General features: G+C 34.1%; 1 protein-coding gene across 8 annotated transcripts in view; it reads right to left on the reverse strand.

The window, feature by feature from the left end:
• The window catches only part of msn (serine/threonine-protein kinase msn), a 239,473-nt gene that overhangs the window by 140,872 nt on the left and 79,439 nt on the right, over positions 1–19,162 (reverse strand). For 7 of the 8 annotated variants that reach the window (XM_074185519.1, XM_074185516.1, XM_074185515.1 and 4 more), the window contains exons 5-10: positions 16,667–17,049; positions 16,228–16,451; positions 10,691–10,798; positions 10,480–10,582; positions 10,137–10,157; positions 2,843–3,108 (exon numbers count right to left, since the gene is read on the reverse strand). In XM_074185519.1, coding sequence (XP_074041620.1) covers positions 2,843–3,108; positions 10,137–10,157; positions 10,480–10,582; positions 10,691–10,798; positions 16,228–16,451; positions 16,667–17,049 — 1,105 coding nt within the window. The remainder of the gene's footprint in view (positions 1–2,842; positions 3,109–10,136; positions 10,158–10,479; positions 10,583–10,690; positions 10,799–16,227; positions 16,452–16,666; positions 17,050–19,162) is intronic. The other variant, XM_074185518.1, reaches the window with a different exon arrangement.

Consider the following 19,162-nt stretch of genomic DNA (forward strand, 5'->3'; position numbering starts at 1 on the left):
CATCAATATAGTAGAGAAGTTACCCTCGAATTCAGAAAGATCAATTTCAACAGCCTGACAGTCATCTCTCACTGCTAACAGAACGCCACCACCTCTAGATACGGAGCATGCTTCGAAGTTTCTGTCTTTTCTGAAGACCACATAATTATCAGTAAAGAGTTCCGAGTTGTAAACGTTGGATTGGATCCAGGATTCTGCGATGGCAATGATATGGAAATCGGCTCCAGAGATGATTTGTAAAAGTCATTTGTTTTTGTACTGAGACCTTGACATTTTGATAGTAGCACTGTACATTGATGAGGGACTCCTCTTCAGACGAGCTTAGTGGTTTTTCATCATTCTCGGCTCTCCATTTATATGTTTTATTTTGAGATTTATCTCACCATTATTCATGGGGTCAGTTAACTGTTTCTTCATATCTTGATACTGTTTCATTTGGTACGGAGTCAGAGGTAATGAATATGTTTTTGAATTTATCTATGGATTTTATATTTTTGTTATTGTATATTGATATCATTCGCCTTCTCAGCCGAATAAAATGCGATTTTTACAGGCCTAGGTTTAGTATAGTTTTCATTTATTCTCCCAATTCGAAACATCTTCACATCATCTTAGCCAATGTTAGGATTTATACATTTAATAAATTCGGTGCAGGCTAATTTATCTTCTCGGTTGTTTTCGTTTTCAGGAAGGTTAAAAATAATCACTTTTTTTTTTCTTGATTCCCGGTCTGCGATTTCGGCAATCACTTCTTTCATTTGGAGGGTGGGAGGTTCCGGAATCTGATGCTTGTTCTTCAGGGCTTCAATTTTGTTTTTTAGATCTGCGAGTGATTTAACTATAGCAGAAATCTGCTGTAGGCCGCAGTTACAATCATTGCATAAAAATCGAGGGACCCTATTTTTCAGTTGCATATACTTGATTTCGGTGGCTGATAATTCAGAGCAGAGTGAATTCGAGTGAACATCCCTCTTACAGGAATCACACTCGAAATACGCTTCATCTCCTACATCATTTGTACATTTGCAACACTTTAGTGGCATATTTAGTGGCAAAGTATATCACAAGCTTGTAGTTTGTCTCTAATTGTCTATTTTCCACAAAACTGAATATGTCCACTTATTTTAATCGAGTCCGAAACACTTATTTACTTTCACAAGTCTATTTTTCGCGAGAAAAATCTATCAGTTTATGTTTCCTTAGTCCGGTAGTGTCCACTTCGCTAAACACAACGAATCACCAGTCTCTCTGCGCGAACAAATAAGTCTTATAGTCAATTTCACAGCAATAAAAAGATTGTCCACCAAACGCTCACAGATTTATTTTACAATTCCACTTCTGATCACCAATTGTAACAAATTAAAGAATTAACTGTCTTAAACAAATTTATTTACAACAATATTTCACTATCACAAACTAATTTATATTCAACAGTTAGCAACTAACGCTTAATTTATTTCCAGTATTTGAATTCCTTGTTTAACTGCTTGTTTCACTTTCTGAACACAACTGCCCTCTCTGGACGAGAAGCCGGCCTTTTATGTCGGTAACGATCGTTTCGGTACTTAACTAGAGTTTAATCGACGGTTGCCGACTGCATTCCTTTTGCGGTGATGTCATGTGTTTGTTCGCTGGCCGACATATCGGTTAGGGGCGGCTTCAGATTCGTTACGCTATTATAGGCGTGGTTTTTGTTGTAAATGCCATAAAAAATGACAAAATGGTTAAGGCTTTCGTGGCTGAGGTTTTCACTTCCTGACGTTTCGCTGGCGCGAGTGGCTAGCTTCCTCAGAGGTTTATACGTCTTTGATGACCATCGGAGATAATAACTCAAGAGGTTTATACGTCTTTGATAACCATCGGAGATAATAACTCAAGATGTATAAACTGAGGAAACTAGCCACTCGCGCCAGCGAAACGCCAGGAAGACATTCCAAAAATCCATGGCCTTCAAACCCGGAAAATAGTGACTGCCATAAAAAATGTATTACGACATCATGGTTATTGAGCACTGAGACATAGAAGTTACATCCGACTGGAATCACATGCAAAGACTGAAGTATTTGCAGTTTTTCAGTTTGTCAATAATTATTGCCTTAAGCAAATTTTTGGAACTATCTTTACACAGGACAGGTGGATTTGCTTACTATTAGAAGAATTTTGAAACAATGTTTGAGAAACAGTTATCATACACTCTTTTATCAATTCAGCATCAGTAAAGTGTTTCATGTGTTTAGCAAGAATGTTACACACTTGGTAAAATGCTTTTGGAATAGCCTCATTTTGCATGACTGCTGTCATTATATTTTATTGACGATAAATGGACGATTTCAAATAAGTTATCTTATTCTTTCTTTCAATCGATTCTAAAGGGCAGGCTTCAGTTAATGAACTATGCTTACTTGTGTAGTGGCAAAATAAATTATATTGCTTAATTCCGAAGACAGTTTCTCGACATAATGAACAAATAGTACTACCTTCCTTATGTCCACTTTTGACTATTGAAATAATTCACTTTCCCCACCCCTCTTATTACAAAATGAGGCTAAAACCCAAATACAATGAAACCGAGTATTTGTTATTTATTGAATCGAAGAGGTTTTTGTATGAAAGTGTATAATTATAAAATTATTGCAAAGCACTTTCGACATCAGTGCACTGATGATGACAAAAGTTGAAAGCGCTTTGCAATAATTTTATAATTATACACTTTCATACAAAAACCTCTTCGATTCATTCATTCAATAAGTGTATCAGCTTTCCAAATCTATTTATTTTTTATTTGTTTTGCATTGAGTGGCTAGCTTCCTCTTCAAATAATATTCCACACTGGAATACTTACAGGGGCTTAGGCGGGTCACTGGCCAGTAGCGTACCATCATTTCTCACTCTGCCGTTATCCTCCGGCTCTGAATCTGTCTCGCTGTCAACGTTATTACTGCTAGGCTGGTTGCTAGGCATATGGTTAATAGCAGAGCTAGGAGTGGATACATTATTGTTAGCTGCCGACTGAGCCTGTTTGTAATTCTTATTTCGTGGAGGAGCTTCTGGTTGGGCAGTTTGCTGGACCCCGAGTTCGTTCAAATGTGCTGCAAGAGCGTCGAGTTCCTAAAATATGAAAATCAGAAATGCTTTGTATATCTTGACAAAAATGAATATGATAAAGTTTGGATAATATTTTTCATAATTTCTACACATAACAGATCTGAAACCTAAAATTATATACAAGAAATGAACAAACTTTTTAAAATACTGTTACAGGTTGGATTGTCCACCATGAGATTTTCAGTTGCTTAAAAATATGGATCCATAGATAAAACTACTTAAGTGAGCAAAATCATCAAATATTATTTGTTTGGGTGTTTTGATGTCAAAAATCGAGGCATCATTTGTAAAATAAAATTTATGTAAAAAGTTCTCTTATATTCACTTTAAAACACTTCTTTTCTACATATTATCAGATAGCAATTTGGTCCACAATAATGGAGATTGGGATATAAAAAGTAAATATTCATGTGCAGTTGGGGGCAAAAGATCGACCAAGTGTCATCAATACTTGAAGCGATAAAACACTTTTATATAGCATCTTTCTTTTCAAGTCCAAGAAAACTGCAATTACATAATCACTAATATCAATTAAGTTTTCCATTTTGTTATGGTTAAATGTAGTGATGATTTGCATGATAGATAGATAGATATTTATTTTCTCCTTCATTGCCACTATTACACGGATTAGGTAAGTCAGAATTACATAAAAAGAAATGTAAAATGTATAAGGTGTATATATATACCTTAATGTATAATGTATAATGTATATATATATATATATATATATATATATATATATATATATATATATATATATATATATATATATATATACCTTATACATATACCATATCTATGGAAGATGTGTTTAGTATATAAACACATCTTCCATACACATGGATTGTGTACAATTAAATAGCATACAACAGATACAAACTTAGTATACTGGAGATAAAATCCATGTATATACTAATACACTGTGTACACCGATACACTATTTGTGTGTTAGTATACACAGATGTGAGTTATGTATAACTGAAAATCGCAATTAAGATACAGGTCCAGATACCATTACAATATACCAACTGACCTTACACAAAACTAGAGTGCAGGTAAACAATTATACCCACTAATTATGCTAAAAAGGTTTATTTATTGGTTATGTACTACTATTTATAGTTTTTAAATAATTTTCAAATTCTTGTATATTGTAGAAGCAACCTTTGTTCATAATCTTTCTCAGTTCTTTTTTGAAGATTATTACGGACGAACATTTGATATTGTGAGGAAGCAAGTTGAAATAATAACATCCTCTGTAGATTCCAGTTTATTTTTAAAGAATGCGTGATTAACCCTGCCCAGTCGCAAATTTTTAGAATTTCTAGTGGCATACTTTGAAATATCTCCGACTTTCTCAAAGTAATTGATGTTTGTTTTGATATACATTAAGATTTTCATGAGATATATACTAGTTAAAGTAGGGATGTTGTTCCGTATGAAAGTATCGGCATGATTCGTTATAGGAAAGATCAAATATTACACGAATTATCCTTTTTTGTATTACAAAAGGTCTTTCCATCTCTGTGCTATTTCCCCATGACATAATGTTGTAGTTCAGAGTTGAGTGAACTAATGCATAGTATACATTTAGTAGAGATTTCATGTTCAAGGATCTCTTCAGTTGCTTAATCGCAAAGCACTGGCTACTGAATTTTTTGCAGATAAAGTCAATGCGCCGGTCCAGTGCATTTTGGAGTCGATAAATGTGCCCAAAAATTTTGCATCTTCACACATGCTCATCGTGATATTGTTTATTAATATATTGTAGTCTGATTGGTTTTTATGCATTCCAGTGAATTCAATGCATGTTATCTTACTAATATTGATTAAAAGTTGATTTTTTTGGCACCATTTATGACATTCATGTATGACTGTAAGGGCCCTGTTATTTGCTTCTTCTGGCGTTTTGCCATGCACCACTATTGAGGTATCATCTGCATACATGAATGTCTCTCTCGTACTTATGTGTAAAGGCAGACCATTGACATACAAGATGAATAGTAGCGGGCCTAGGATACTTCCTTGCGGTGTACCCAGTTCTATGCTAAATTTTTCTGATATTACATTTTCTGTCTGTACTACGAGCTGGCGATTGGTAACATATGAAATGACCCAGTCGTTCAGCGAGCCTCGTATGCCCAGCGAGTTGAGTTTATTAGACAATATCCGCGGATTCAGTGTATCGAATGCACGTGATAGGTCAAAGAGAATTCCTAACACGAAATAATTCTGTTCTAGTTTTTCGTATATGTACTGTGTGAATTCTGTCGTTGCCGTTTCGGTGGATCGGCCTTTTCTAAAACCATGTTGACACTTATGCAAGATTTCGTATTCATCTAAAAAAGAGGTTATACGATCATATGCAACTTTTTTTGATGACTTTGGAGATGGGACTAACCAGTGTAATTGCCCTGTAATTTTCAATTAGGCGCTCGTCCCCTTTTTTGAAGACTGGTATTGTCTTCGAAATTTTTAATAGATCTGGGAATTGGCCAGTGAGTAGAGAAAGGTTGAGGTGAGATGAAGTGTTAAAATATATTTGCAATACTTTATTAATTTTACAGGTATTTCATCTAGACCAACTGAAGTCTTATTTTTGAGATTTGATATAATACTAATAACTTCGTGCTCACTATAGGGGTGAAAAAACATAGACGCATGATTGACTACTTTAACACTATCATTGTCAGATGTCATAGTTATCGCATTTCTCAGTGTATTCGCAATAGAGTTTGTGAAATGTGTTCCAAACAAGTTTGCGATAGGAATGGGCTCGGATATCATGCCGTTTGCTGTATCTAACGTAATAGGTTTGCGGTTGATTTTGTGTCTGTTGATATTATTATTAACAAATTTCCAAACATCCTTTGATGTTTGTTTGAAGGTGATTGACAATGTTTCATGATGAATTTCACTAGATCGGACTTCCATTGTCTACTATATAAAATGATTTGAAATCCCTGAAACAACTAAAAAAGAATAATTAAAAATGAATAGCTGAAAATAACAATTATATTAAGCAAAATAAACCTGAAATGAAATAATAGTGAAATAAACTACAAGTAAAAATATAACAATTGAATGAATAAAAACAAAATAAAAATAAAGGAATAAAAAAAGAAAATAAAAATAAAAAGGGTAGAGATTCCAAGTCACGTTAGTTCACGACGTTTCGATTGTTAGTATCTACAATCGTCTTCGGGTGATGACTGTAGACAATGGAAGTCCGAACTAGTGAAATCCTTTGATGTGTTGTGTGAATTTGTGAGTATCTTTTCGAAGAAACTTTATTTTTCGTTTGTTAGTTTCAATTCTAAACATTTCGTTTTCAATTTATATTTTTGATGGATACTATCTGACTCTGTTGCAAACTTCCTAAGCCAGTTCAACTGGCGTAGGCTGTCGGCCTCCGTATGTGCACTTTGGGATATTATAATTTTTTCTTTTTTTTTGAGTTGAACTGTTTTACATTTACTGGTTTTTTAGGATGGGATATTTTGAAGCAATAACTAAGTGTAACCAAAATGTGGAAAACATTTCATTAATATCATCACTTTCTGTAAGTTCTTCCCATTCCCTCAAATACAGTGTTATGAATTCATTTACTGTATTATCATTCATGAACCTTTTCTGGATACGGATGTTACCTGGCCTTGTTTTTGAAGTTTCCGATGTGAACCAGGTTACAACTTGCGCTAAATGGTTGGAAAACCCAGGGTCAACTAGTTTTGCTTCGTTGCTGCCCTCTTTATTTGTAATAATATAATCGAGAGTATCATGAATGATTCTGTCTAAAGTCTGATTGACAAGCCATTAACAAATTATTTTGATAAATTGATGGATGTAGCCGTTACTACGTGGTAGGAGATCATAATGAAAAGAGAAATGAAAATTTCTATGTTTTTTACCACTTTTTTTGTAACTAACATTACTGCAGTTTCGTCCTATATGGACATTCTCAAACTAATACAATAAACTAACAATGATTCATTACATTCGCCAATATATACCATTCAGGTACTTGACTGAGTACCTGAATTTACAGTTCACAATGCGGATGTGCCAATTTAAAAACCGAAGAGTAAATTAAATCAATTTGATCATTCAACAGGTTGTATGCTTGTAAATTTCCAAGGATTCTAAATAATTGAGTTTGCAACCCTTCCTTGCATAGTGCAGAATTTCCGTATCGTTTAGATTCGGTAAACTTGTGGTTGCATGCCAAGGAATGGTTTGAAAATGTCGAATCATTTTTTCCTAGTCGGACACTTAAGCTTATAAACTCCAGATTTTTCCAACTTGTCGACCTTATCTTTGGCATTGAAAAGGAAATGAGATAACCTGGCATGTGGTCTGAATGCTACTTCCACATTGTTTTTTCTGAAAAAACCTGCGATTATTTGTGTTCTCTTTCCAAAATATGTTAGCGTTACCCATTTCTTGATTTCTGGTTGTTTGACCTGAGGATATATTAATCTGTAAGTGAATTTCCGGCTTTGTTTCCTGACTAACTATTATTATTATGACCTATCTGTGTAATTGTATCAATTTCCCTAGCTAGATTGTCTGCAGACAAAGGCAGTGAGAATGCTCTGTGCAACATTGAGTTGTCGGCTGCTAATTTATGACTGTCTGGATGGAAAGAATCGCTTGCGATGGTGATGTCTGTATAGCTAGGTTTTCTGAAAACATTGAACTCGAATTTATTCTGATTGTGTGTAATGGCCAGGTCTAAGAAATTTATCTGTTTCTCTATCTCTGTTTCAAGTGTGAACTGAATGTTGCTGTCGAGATTGTTCATGAATGTCACCTCTCAAAGCGAAGCAGTAACTCGTCTTGATAATGCCATCTGAGATGATCGCGAAACGTCGACTATCGAATAGTACACAACGGATGAACACCCGGAAAAACAACACATCATATATATATATATATATATATTATATATATATATATATATATATATATATATATATATATATATATATATATATATATATATATATATATATATATATATATCCTCACATAGCACAGGTATACTGTTTTATCCGTTATTGTATTGGCTTCCTTTTATCAATTTAAATCAATTTATTTTATATACAAATATCTTTTTTGACTAGTCCGATAAGTTACATAGTTACATAAGTTACTGTAGTTTTCACTACACAATGTGTATTGTTTTGTGATGAATAAATGATTCTGAGCCTAGAGCTACACCTTAGGTGTATTGGGTATATTTTCATTTACACAAGAGAGGTGAAAAATGTCCCTGAACTCGGTCTTATGACAATGTCACGCCATGGCCTTTGTGTATGCCGCTGACAAAGAACAAGATATCTTCATAGCGCATCTAATATTCAAAGCAACAAATTGCTTCCGCAAAGTTGACATAAAAAGATGGAAATTATAAATGAATCAAATTGAATTGTTCCAATAGGATTTTGACCAAGGCCCTTCTGACCATTATAATTACATAAATTTAGATCAGATCAAAAGTGATGAAGCGACAATCAATAATGAAAGGTAGAATGTAGAATAAATCTGCACGTAACAGAATTGGTTCCAGTTCAACAACCATTTTTACAGACATCATGGAGGCATAACAATAGGACCCATTGTCTTTTTTATAGCTAATTTAAAGTTCATTGTTCTTCTGTATGAATCAAGATAACCAAAGTGGTTGGATTGAATTTTTGAAAAACTGAATGTGAAAGTAGTCTTCAAAAATGTTTTTTCACTTCAACAAATGTAAGGTAACCTAAAGACAAGATGTTGGAAACCGAAAAGTCAGGAAGTATATGAAATAAGCTGTGAGGAGTATGACAAAAATATATCAGTCAGACTGAGACATCTCCGAGTTGGGAGACCAGAAATGTCTGGTGTCACTCAACACGCCTTGGAAAACAACCATAGAATAAATGAATACTGTCTAAAATTGTTGAAATCGATATATGACACTAGACATTTGGAGTATTTGAAGTCTGAAAATAGGAAAGTGTGGCATAAGAATGATGAACAGTGACAAAGGTCCCATTCCAAAGAGTCCATTACCTAGCATCATATGAATCACAGTGTTAAAAGTTAGCGGAAACTTTTCCGAGAACATTTTCTGCCAATCTCTACCCAAAGTTAAAGATCTGTGTCTAAAAGCGAAAGTGTCCCATATTATCTACAAATAGGCCTGCTATGGAGTTAGGAAATGATCTATGTCATCTCCTGAAGAAGTCAACTTAGTCAAGAAAAGTGGTGTCCGGAATCACACGTTAAAAGGTAAGACCTCGTTAGTCCTTAGCTCGCACAAGTTTCGACTTCTGAGGGTTGTCGTTTGTAGGGGTGCGACAGCTGGTTAACGGAAAAACAGATTTTAAGACATATTTTTAAAAACAGTGCTTGTTTTGGACAATGAATGAGTATGATAATTACAAAATATAATGTTGAATTATAATTTTGTTATCAAGTTGTTAAATTTGAATAAACATTCTACCAATTCATTATAAAGAACCTTCACATAGGGATAACGACAATACCAGTATAATTCGTTACAATTTCTACCTAAATCTATCAATCTACTTGAATTTACAAATATATCAATTCTTTTAGATAGTAGACTTCAAAAATATTCAGTCATATTCCAAACAAATATTCCACTTTAGAACAAATACATGGATATCACGATCAAGTCAGTAATTGGGATGTCTCTGTTAAATGAAAATAAGTAGTTAAAATGAATAAGTATAAAATGAATCTTTTTGATATGAATGAAAATATCTCCAATATCTGGTCGAAAGATTTGAATATAATGTTTTACTGGCATTTATGAGTGTCGATATTTTATATTCTTACGGTTTTCATTATCAATATAATATGGTAATAATATTTGCATACAGTAAAACATTTTTTGAAAAAGTGTTACCAAAACAAAGACCTTATTAATTAATTACATTATAAACATAAAGTTTCAGCTAGGTATAGACTAAACCATCAAAAAATACATAAAAAGCAGGAGAGAACAAATAAAAACCTACCTCAGGTTTACGTGCAGGACCCTGTGGTGAGAAGTGACAAATGGACATGAAATAAACAGAAGGACTAAATTAGATGGAAAGCAGTGCTACAAAATAAAAAATATTGTTGTAGTCAATGATTAATTGATGCCAGGAAACAATTTTCAAAGTGAAAAAACAATACAGTAATTTGAACAGTACAGTAATTTGAAAAATTCAAATTATTTACTAAAAAACACAAATTAGTAATAATTAAAGTGGAAATGACACACATTGGTTTTGGATTATACACAAATAGATATCCTACTATTAATTTACTACTTACAATAAAATTGAAAGTAAAATAAAAAGGATATGTTTTTACCATAGGTTTGAAATGGTGCTGTTGTGAATTCCTTTGTTGTTGCTGCTGCTGTTGCTGAGATTTTGAAGCTCCAAAATTGTTGTCAGGTGGAGGTGGGAGAGGCCTGAAATTTTTTACCATCTAAAGTTTTCAATCTTATAATCTTATTGAGTCGTGCGTGGTTTTGCAAGACAATACTTATTGAAAAAGATAAGAGTCTCTTCTTATTTACCTGCGAGGTGGAGCAGGATCAGGAACAACTATTATTCTTTGAGGAATTGGAGGCCTTGCAGGTGGTCCTGGTTCTGGAATTTCTTCTCGATCTTTATTTTTACCACTCCTGAAACACAAACACATTAAAAATTCAAAATATAAAATCTTTTAATGATGAATAAATTTCTATTCTATTCTATTCCATAAAGATCACATAGGATATCATTTTCTTTGTGAAAAACAACATACAAAATGGAATAAATATTATAATAAAAAACAAAAATAATAATAATAATTATTGGTTCGCTCGACTGGTCTGTACTGACCCACTCAGTCAGCAAGAATAAGTCTTTTGAGGTTGGAACAAGGAACATTAAATTTGAGGCCTCAACGAAATGTGCGGATCAATTTTTCACAAAAGGCCAGAAGGCACTGGAACACTGATAAACTCTAAAGAGACATCGAGACTGGTCTGGGAATGCTGTGAAGAACTGAGGAAACTGGCAGATAGGAATAGACCGACTATATACAAGGTGCTAGGACACTCTGATATCGTAGGTAACGAAAAACCTGATGAGTGTACCTGTGTACCAGATACATTTCATCAACTCCATATATAAGCCCTGAACAAGCTGTAGGAGTAACAACCAATATAGCAAGTGGGTTTATAAAAAGCATAAGATTACGGGAAAAATATATCTGGGAACACACACTGTCCATTGAGAGAATACCTAATCAGAATAGGACTGTATAACAGATACGTTAGCTGCATGCATGCAACAAAGGGGCAGATAAAGCTCTTCATATTTCATGCAAATGTGAGGCAGTGGACCACAGGAGGCAAATAATTTATGGTCAACTTAAATTATGACCTGAAGAAACTAGTACAGGAAACAAGATTGTTAGAATGGGTATCGAAAAAAAGATATGGGGTGGGCCCGAGAGAATACTACATCTGGTTGAACGAAGTTTATATATATATATATATATATATATATATATATATATATATATATATATATATATATATATATACATACACGGGCAAGCCCAGTTCAGACTGGGGACATGTAAAGATATTTTGGAGAAAAGCTCGGGACTGATACCAAGTCCGTTGATAATTTTGAATAGAAGTATTAAATCTCTCTCTATGTTTTCTGCGAGTCTCAAGGGAAGGTATGTTCAAAATGCATTCCAATGCAGTATAGTCGTAGTATACACGCATCTTGAAGGCAATATATCGCAGGAAATTGTGCTGAACGGCCTCAAGTTTCTTTTTTTGTGTAACGTCGTGACGGGACCAAACTGTGGAACAATAATCGAGATGAGATCTAACCAGCGAAAAATAAAGAGATTTAATAGCAGTGATGTTGGTGAAATTACAAGTGGTTTTCTTTGTAAAGCCAAGAATCTTCATAGATTTTTGAATTACAGCGGAAATGTGTGATTTATAGCTAAGTGTGGAGTCTAGGATCACACCTAGATCTTTGGTTTCATTAGTAGAATGTAAGGTCCGATTATTTATACTATATTCAAAATGATTGGGTGATGTGTTCGATGAAAGCGAAGAATTTGGCATTTGGATGCATTCAAACACATACCATTTTGCGAACACCAGTCGGATAGGCAATCTATATCGTTTTGTAGACACAATGTAATCAGCTTCATTTTTAATCATTTTGAAAAATTTTAAATCGTCGGCAAATAGCAAAGCTTCACTTTCATGGAAACAGCTGATTAGATCTTTGATAAAAAGGTTAAACAACAGTGGCCCCAAGTGTGAACCTTGTGGAACACCCGATGTAACTGCGATGGTATGAGAATAATAATGATTAACTCTAACAATTTGTGTTCTTTCCGTAAGACTGCTCTTGAGCCACTGCAATATTTGCCCATCAACACCATGTAAACAAAGTTTATGGGTCAATAGCTCATGATTAACTTTGTCAAAAGCTTTGGAGAAATCAGTGCACACAGAGTCAACTTGCAAACCTTTAGACAGAGCGTCAGACAGAAAATCAACGTAGGTAATTAGACCCAGTTTAGCTGACTTTTTGGATGTAAATCCGAAATGGACGATAATTACACACGTCGGATTTTCGACCTGATTTATATATTGGGGTGACATATGAGGTTTTCCAATAGTCCGGGAATTTGCCAGATGATAGGGAATTATTAAATATATATTAAAGTGGTCGAGCTAAAATAAAGCTAAATGATTTAAGAAAAGTTGGAGGAATTCCATCAGGACCGGGGCCTTTGTTGATATTAAATTCGGACAGTTTTTCGTAAATTTTAGAGATTTCAATATGATAATTGGACACATTAACCATGGATGTAATATTGGTATCATAAGGATGTAAAGATTGACTTATATAGACGAAAGAAACTTGATTACAGCAAAAAGGTTGGCAATATCGATCACATTGGTAGCAGTATGATTACCAGAAGTCATTGTATTAGGTATAGTGTTATTTTCCCTTTTGCTGCTTACAAAAAAGATTCAACATTAATAATTATAGAATGTTCAGTGCGTTGGATGTAATCTGTATAACATTGTCTGGATAAGGATTTACATCTTGATCTTGAATTGCTAAATGCTGCGTAGCTTTCTAGACACCTTGCGCTCTTGTAGATCTGGTGAGCTAATTTCTTTTCATAAAGTAGTTTCTTCAGCTAAGAGGAATGCCAGGATGGAAATCTCCTTTCATAGATTTTTTTTTGAGGAACGAAGCGATCGATGATAGAATAAAGAATGTCGTAAAATATTGAAATCATATCAGAAAGCTCCTTTCCATGTAATGCACTATCCCAATCGATTGCTTCAAGGGTCAAATTTATCGATGCATTGTCAGCGAGAAGGAAGTAATAGTAATATTCCTCATCAGATGAATATTCGTTTGAGATTTTGAGTGGCAAATAACATTCAAGTGGAGGATGATGCGAGTCTTCAGGAATTAAGATGTCGACAGCCTTTAGTACCGTAAGATCAACTGGTGATAAGATGAGATCAAGAGTAACTCCTCTATCGTTGAATATTTCGTTGGATTGAAAAAGATTGAGAAAAGCACACATGTTGGACATCGTTTCAATAGAATCTATCTCAGATTGAGTGGATAGAACAAAGGAGAAGCAACAGAGCAATAATCCTCCACCTCCCATAATGCTGGTGGACGATTAATATCGCCAATAAAAAAAAGTTTGCATTACTATATTGCTCATTCAAGGTAATTAGCTGATCAAAGTAAGATTGGTATAAAGTTGGTGAAGATTTAGGTGGAAAATATACCGTACCAATAATAGAATTGTTATTGAAGAGAACAAACAATTGTTCGATCGAAGGATCAGACTGAATTAGATAAACAGAAAATTATTTTTTGATAGCTATCAGTACACCACCACCCCTGCTGAAGATACTGGATTCACTAGAGCGGTCAGTTCTATATATGTTGTAGATGGAAAGCCCAAGTTCGGCGTCGGTGAATTCAGGTGTGAGCCAGGTTTCGGTGTAGATAATGATATCATAAGAACAATTGCTAAAATTTAAACTGAGGTCCGTCAGTTTAGTTCTAAGATCTCTAACATTTTGGTAATAAAGCGAAGGGCTGCTCGGTTTTAGTTTTTTTTAATGATTTTTGGTGTATTATTGAAGTATTTTATAGACAAATTCTGCTCACCAGCCTGTTGACGCACTATAAGTTCATTTTTCACCGAGTCAAGTTGCTTTTTTTGATAGAGTTTGATCAGGATGGAAAAATATTTTGTTAGAATGGCCTAATTTATATTTGTTTCTTAGGATTTCATGGACATCGCAAGCAGAAGACATACAAACTTTAATTGGTCGATGACCATTTTTGTTCTTCTTCGCAAAATGTAGAATATTTGTGCCATTGACGTTTACCGCCCCTTCAGATAATATGGATTTTACTTGGTTAATATCTTCGGATGTAGTTGATAATTCCGGTAGATTAAAGATCAATAAATTCTTTGATCATTTTTGACAATCATGAAGCTCATTTATGATGTCATCAGTTGCTGGAAAGTAACTCTTTTCATCCTTTAATTTATGAATTTCAGCTTTGAGTATGGTAACTTCAGACTTTCAATTTCTCTTAAAATTTTGGGCACACTTTTGAATGCCTGACAGCAGTCATAGCAAAAGTAAAACAGGGTTCTCTTCTGAATTACAACAGCTCGAAGTTCGGAAGAACTCAAACCTGAGCATTTTTCCCTTGGATGTAAGATGATATGACAGCTATCGCAAGCGACAGACTTATCATCAATGTTTTAACCGCAGTTTGAGCACTTATTTATAACCATTTCAACAATTTCACTGGAGTATCAATGTGTGAGCGATATTAGCACTAATTCTCCCGGACTAATGAACAGATCAGTTAAGTTCGTATCAGATGGCACTTTTTGTAGGTTTTGAGTTTTATTTTTTGTAATCAGTGAACCAATTGATGGATAACTATTTTTCTATTTTTGCAGACAAAAATGAGATAATTTTATGGTTCACTGAACGTAAATATATTAGGCGAACGTCGCACAACAAAAAACGAAAATTTTTGTTGACTTTTAACAATTTTTACTTAGATAATTCGAGGAGCGATCAACAGCACTGTCAAGAGTTCAACACTTTCGAACAGTTCTCGAACAGAAATGATAAATAGATAAGATTTCTTTAAAGAGTAATGTACAGTATATATATTTTTTAAGTATATATGTATGAGGTATTTTTGTATATATTAATGTCTTGAATGGTTCAATTCAAGTGTATCTGTTTGTACTTGTGATGCACTGTTTGGAACCTTTGATGTAGTAATAAATAATACTGATCCCAACACCAAACTGTTATTTTTAACACCTCGAACTTGTGTATTGAAACACGTGTCGGGGTGTTGAAAATAACGGTTTGGTGTTGGGATAAAACTTCAGTAATATTTCCTATCTGTTTGTGTTTCATGTTATTATGAAAATAATACAATGAATAAACTGATTGATCTATATAGTATTCTTGCCTATGGTACATGTATTTTTTGGATATAGTTTTGTTCAACAAAAATATATTGTGGGGACCATCACAGAAGTGGAAGAACTTTAAGAGACTAAAGATTCAGTGCACCTCTATAACCTCTGTATATATTTATACAAAATGAAACAACAGTTCTTCAATAAGAAAAATCTTCACTAAACACAAGATCCAGGGAATTTCTTGTACCTAGAAGTACATAGAAGTAGCCTACATAAAAAAAAAGTCATTTATATTTGGGGTGCAGAATTTTTAATCTTTGAATGCCTATCCAAACCTCACCAAGAATTATTATTTTTATTTCACTATGAAAGTTTTACTTATTGAGAAAAAACTTTATAATTAACTTTGTGGTACTCAGTTTTTATATCTGTGTTGATGATGACATTTTGATTATTTGTACTGACACATTTGTCATGTGTTTTAATTTATTTTAAGGTGGCAATAAAAATATTTTTTCTATTCATATATTTTCAATTCTAAGGATTCAAACCTTATAAACGTATCCAATTCAGTTGTCTTACCTTGATGGAGGTTCAACTTGGCTAAGAGTGCGCCCTTCTTGTATTTGTTGGAAATTCCTGCGTAGTGTATCACCACCAGGAGCTTGAACAATACTACTAGGCTCTCCTGCAAGTTGCGGTTCTTCTTCTTCATTTTCAGAACCTGAATATCTGTAGTCTTCCCTCTCCTTTTCTTGTTTTCTCTTTTTACATCGGTCGATGTGATCTTTCAGTTGAATTCTAACCTATAAAGTAAATGATTCAATTGGTTATTTTGGTCATAAAAAAACATATTGATCGATTGTTGAGGCAACACCACCTCTAGGTAAAAAATATTCTGTGTAAGATACATGAAAAACTTGTGAAAGTATTGTTCATGTGGGAAATGAAATTATGTTTCATTCACTCATAGATTGACAAATTTAAGCATTTGATTTTGAATTTCATTGCTATAACATACCTGTCTCTCAGTAGGTTGGTCCCTGATGAATGGATGTTTCAAAAGTTGTTCCGTATAAGGCCTCTCATGATAATCCTTGACTAGAACAGTGTCTATGAATCCGTGAAACTTCTTATTCCACTTTTTATTTTTCAGACGCGGAGGAGGATTCCTAGGTATGAGAAATAGTGCTCTCATTGGATGAAGTTCGCATAAAGGTGGTTGCGACTCTGCCATTTCCAAGGCCGTGATCCCCAAAGACCACAAATCACTGCGGTTGTCATAAGTTGCGTCGGGATTTTCATCACATGCTATGACTTCTGGAGCCATCCAATAAGGGGTACCGATAAAAGTATTTCTGCGGCCAATTGTTCGATCCAACTGGGCAGAAACCCCAAAATCGACTGAAATGAACCATATTCAATTTTTAGTGGAATAACAAAGGGGAATTTTAGATGAGAAAGAATACTTGTGGGGGAGTTGTAGTCCTTTGGTCTCTAAAGAAGCGGTATCTTAGTCTCTAAGAAAATCCTAAAACATATTTGGTAACTAGGTTGCAAATCAGCACGATTTGACAGATATTAAACGAAGAGGGTGGCACTGAGTAAGGAAAAAAATATTAAAGTGAAGTTGACCATATATACAGGTTCAAATCAGAACAAATTAAAATATGCTTTATTACCCAAGATCTGAACATCTTATTAACAAAGTCTAGTAAAGTAAAACGTGAATATGGGACAATTAACAAATATATACTATAAAATAATGCTTAGAGACAAGAGCAGAGTATATGGACAGAACAATATTAAGCCCAGCTGAACAGATACAAATATAAGTACATGAATATATGAATATTGAGTAAATGTAAATATATAATGCTACGTAATGAACATTGATAGCCATTTTGTGTTGATTTCAATAACTCGTTTACACAAAGCTACATGCCAATTACTCGATAGAGCCTTGGTAGAATTCGTCCACACTATAATAGGGCCTCCCAACAAGGAATTCTTTTACTTTCTTTCTGAATTTCTTTTCATTATATATTCGATATTATATTAGAGTGAATACCATATTGTATCGAAATTGAGTACAATTTGTGATAGTAGTATCTTACTCTCTTGCAACAACTCTCACTGCATGACATCCTGCTGCTAGTCTTTTACATAAGTAGTCGACATGGAAGTCAAATTTTAGATTTTCATCAATGAAAAGCCAAATTTTCAATTTTTACATTTTCCAAGTGTACTTCCCTTATGTTACATCTAAACATGACCACATTTGTTTTGTCGATGTTGAATGATAAAAGATAAGAATCACACCACCCTTTCACCCTTCTTATGTTGACGATGATTTGATCAAGTAAATTTGAATTGCTATGCCAGAGGATAATGGTGTCGTCAGCGAAACGTGAATTTACGACTTATGTCAACATGTAATAAGTCATTGACATAAATGAGAAACACAGGTCCCAACAGAACCAATATCTTCAAAAAATGTATCATATTAGATGTAGAGGGTCTGTATACACATATTACAAAAAAACTTAATTCGGCGCATCTCCTGATTGAGAATCAAACTCTTTTTCCATAATTAAATGATCCAATTCGTCAACCTTGAAAAAATTAGAACTTAGATAATCTTTAACTAAAACAAGGGTGCCTCCACCAATTGAGTTAAAGCGATAATATTTTGAAATCAAGCTATAACTGAGGTAGAAATACTGGTTCTTCCGGTTTCAACCAATGTTCAGGTAAAAGAATTATATCCGGATATTCATATTCAGCCAACAATAACAATAGTTAATAACGATGAGATTGGAACCTTTGGTGTGAAAGTTGAATAACTTTTTTCGAGATCAATTGCCCTGACACCAAACTGATATTTTTGCACTAGACGCGCGTTTCGCCAACAAACCATTCTTCTCCTGAGGATGCTAACTTTGTTGGCGAAACGCGCGTCGAGTGCAAAAATATCACTTTGGTGTCAGGGCAATTGATCTTGAAAAAAGTTATTCAATAACAATAGTTCATCAGTCTTGTGTCTTAATGATTGAATGTTCGAGAACAATACTCTGATGCTTGTTTCCTTGCTGCGCCTAAAAAAGACGGGTCCTCAGAAGTTTTTGCAGACCTCGTTTCTTGTACTGTTGGCATTGTGGAAGGACGAAACTGTTTTCCATATGAGCTTTTATTGCTTTCGATAGGAAGTACGTACCTTCATTATTGAAATTTGTTTCATAGCCCCTTCTGATAAAGTTTGATTTTCGTAAAATATTGTTGCATTCAAGGAAATGTCTTTGGAGATAGTCTTGATGCAGTGCTTTAAATAAGGTTATATTATTAGACACATTCATTCAAGTAGCTGTTGAGTTTGTAATTCTAGTCTGGTTCACATGTACTCGATTTAGCTCTTTTTGGTGACATTTTTCAGCCCTGTCCAAAAATTACGACTAAGGTGTCATTCGATTCGTATTTCTGCCTAGAAAGTTTAAGGATAGGTCCGAAAACGCGCCGA

The sequence above is a fragment of the Leptinotarsa decemlineata genome, unplaced genomic scaffold (genome assembly GCF_025532065.1).
Source record: "Leptinotarsa decemlineata unplaced genomic scaffold, Ldec_3_MD MMD2_tig00026375_RagTag_RagTag, whole genome shotgun sequence".
In the NCBI taxonomy this organism is placed as follows: Eukaryota; Metazoa; Arthropoda; class Insecta; order Coleoptera; family Chrysomelidae; genus Leptinotarsa; species Leptinotarsa decemlineata.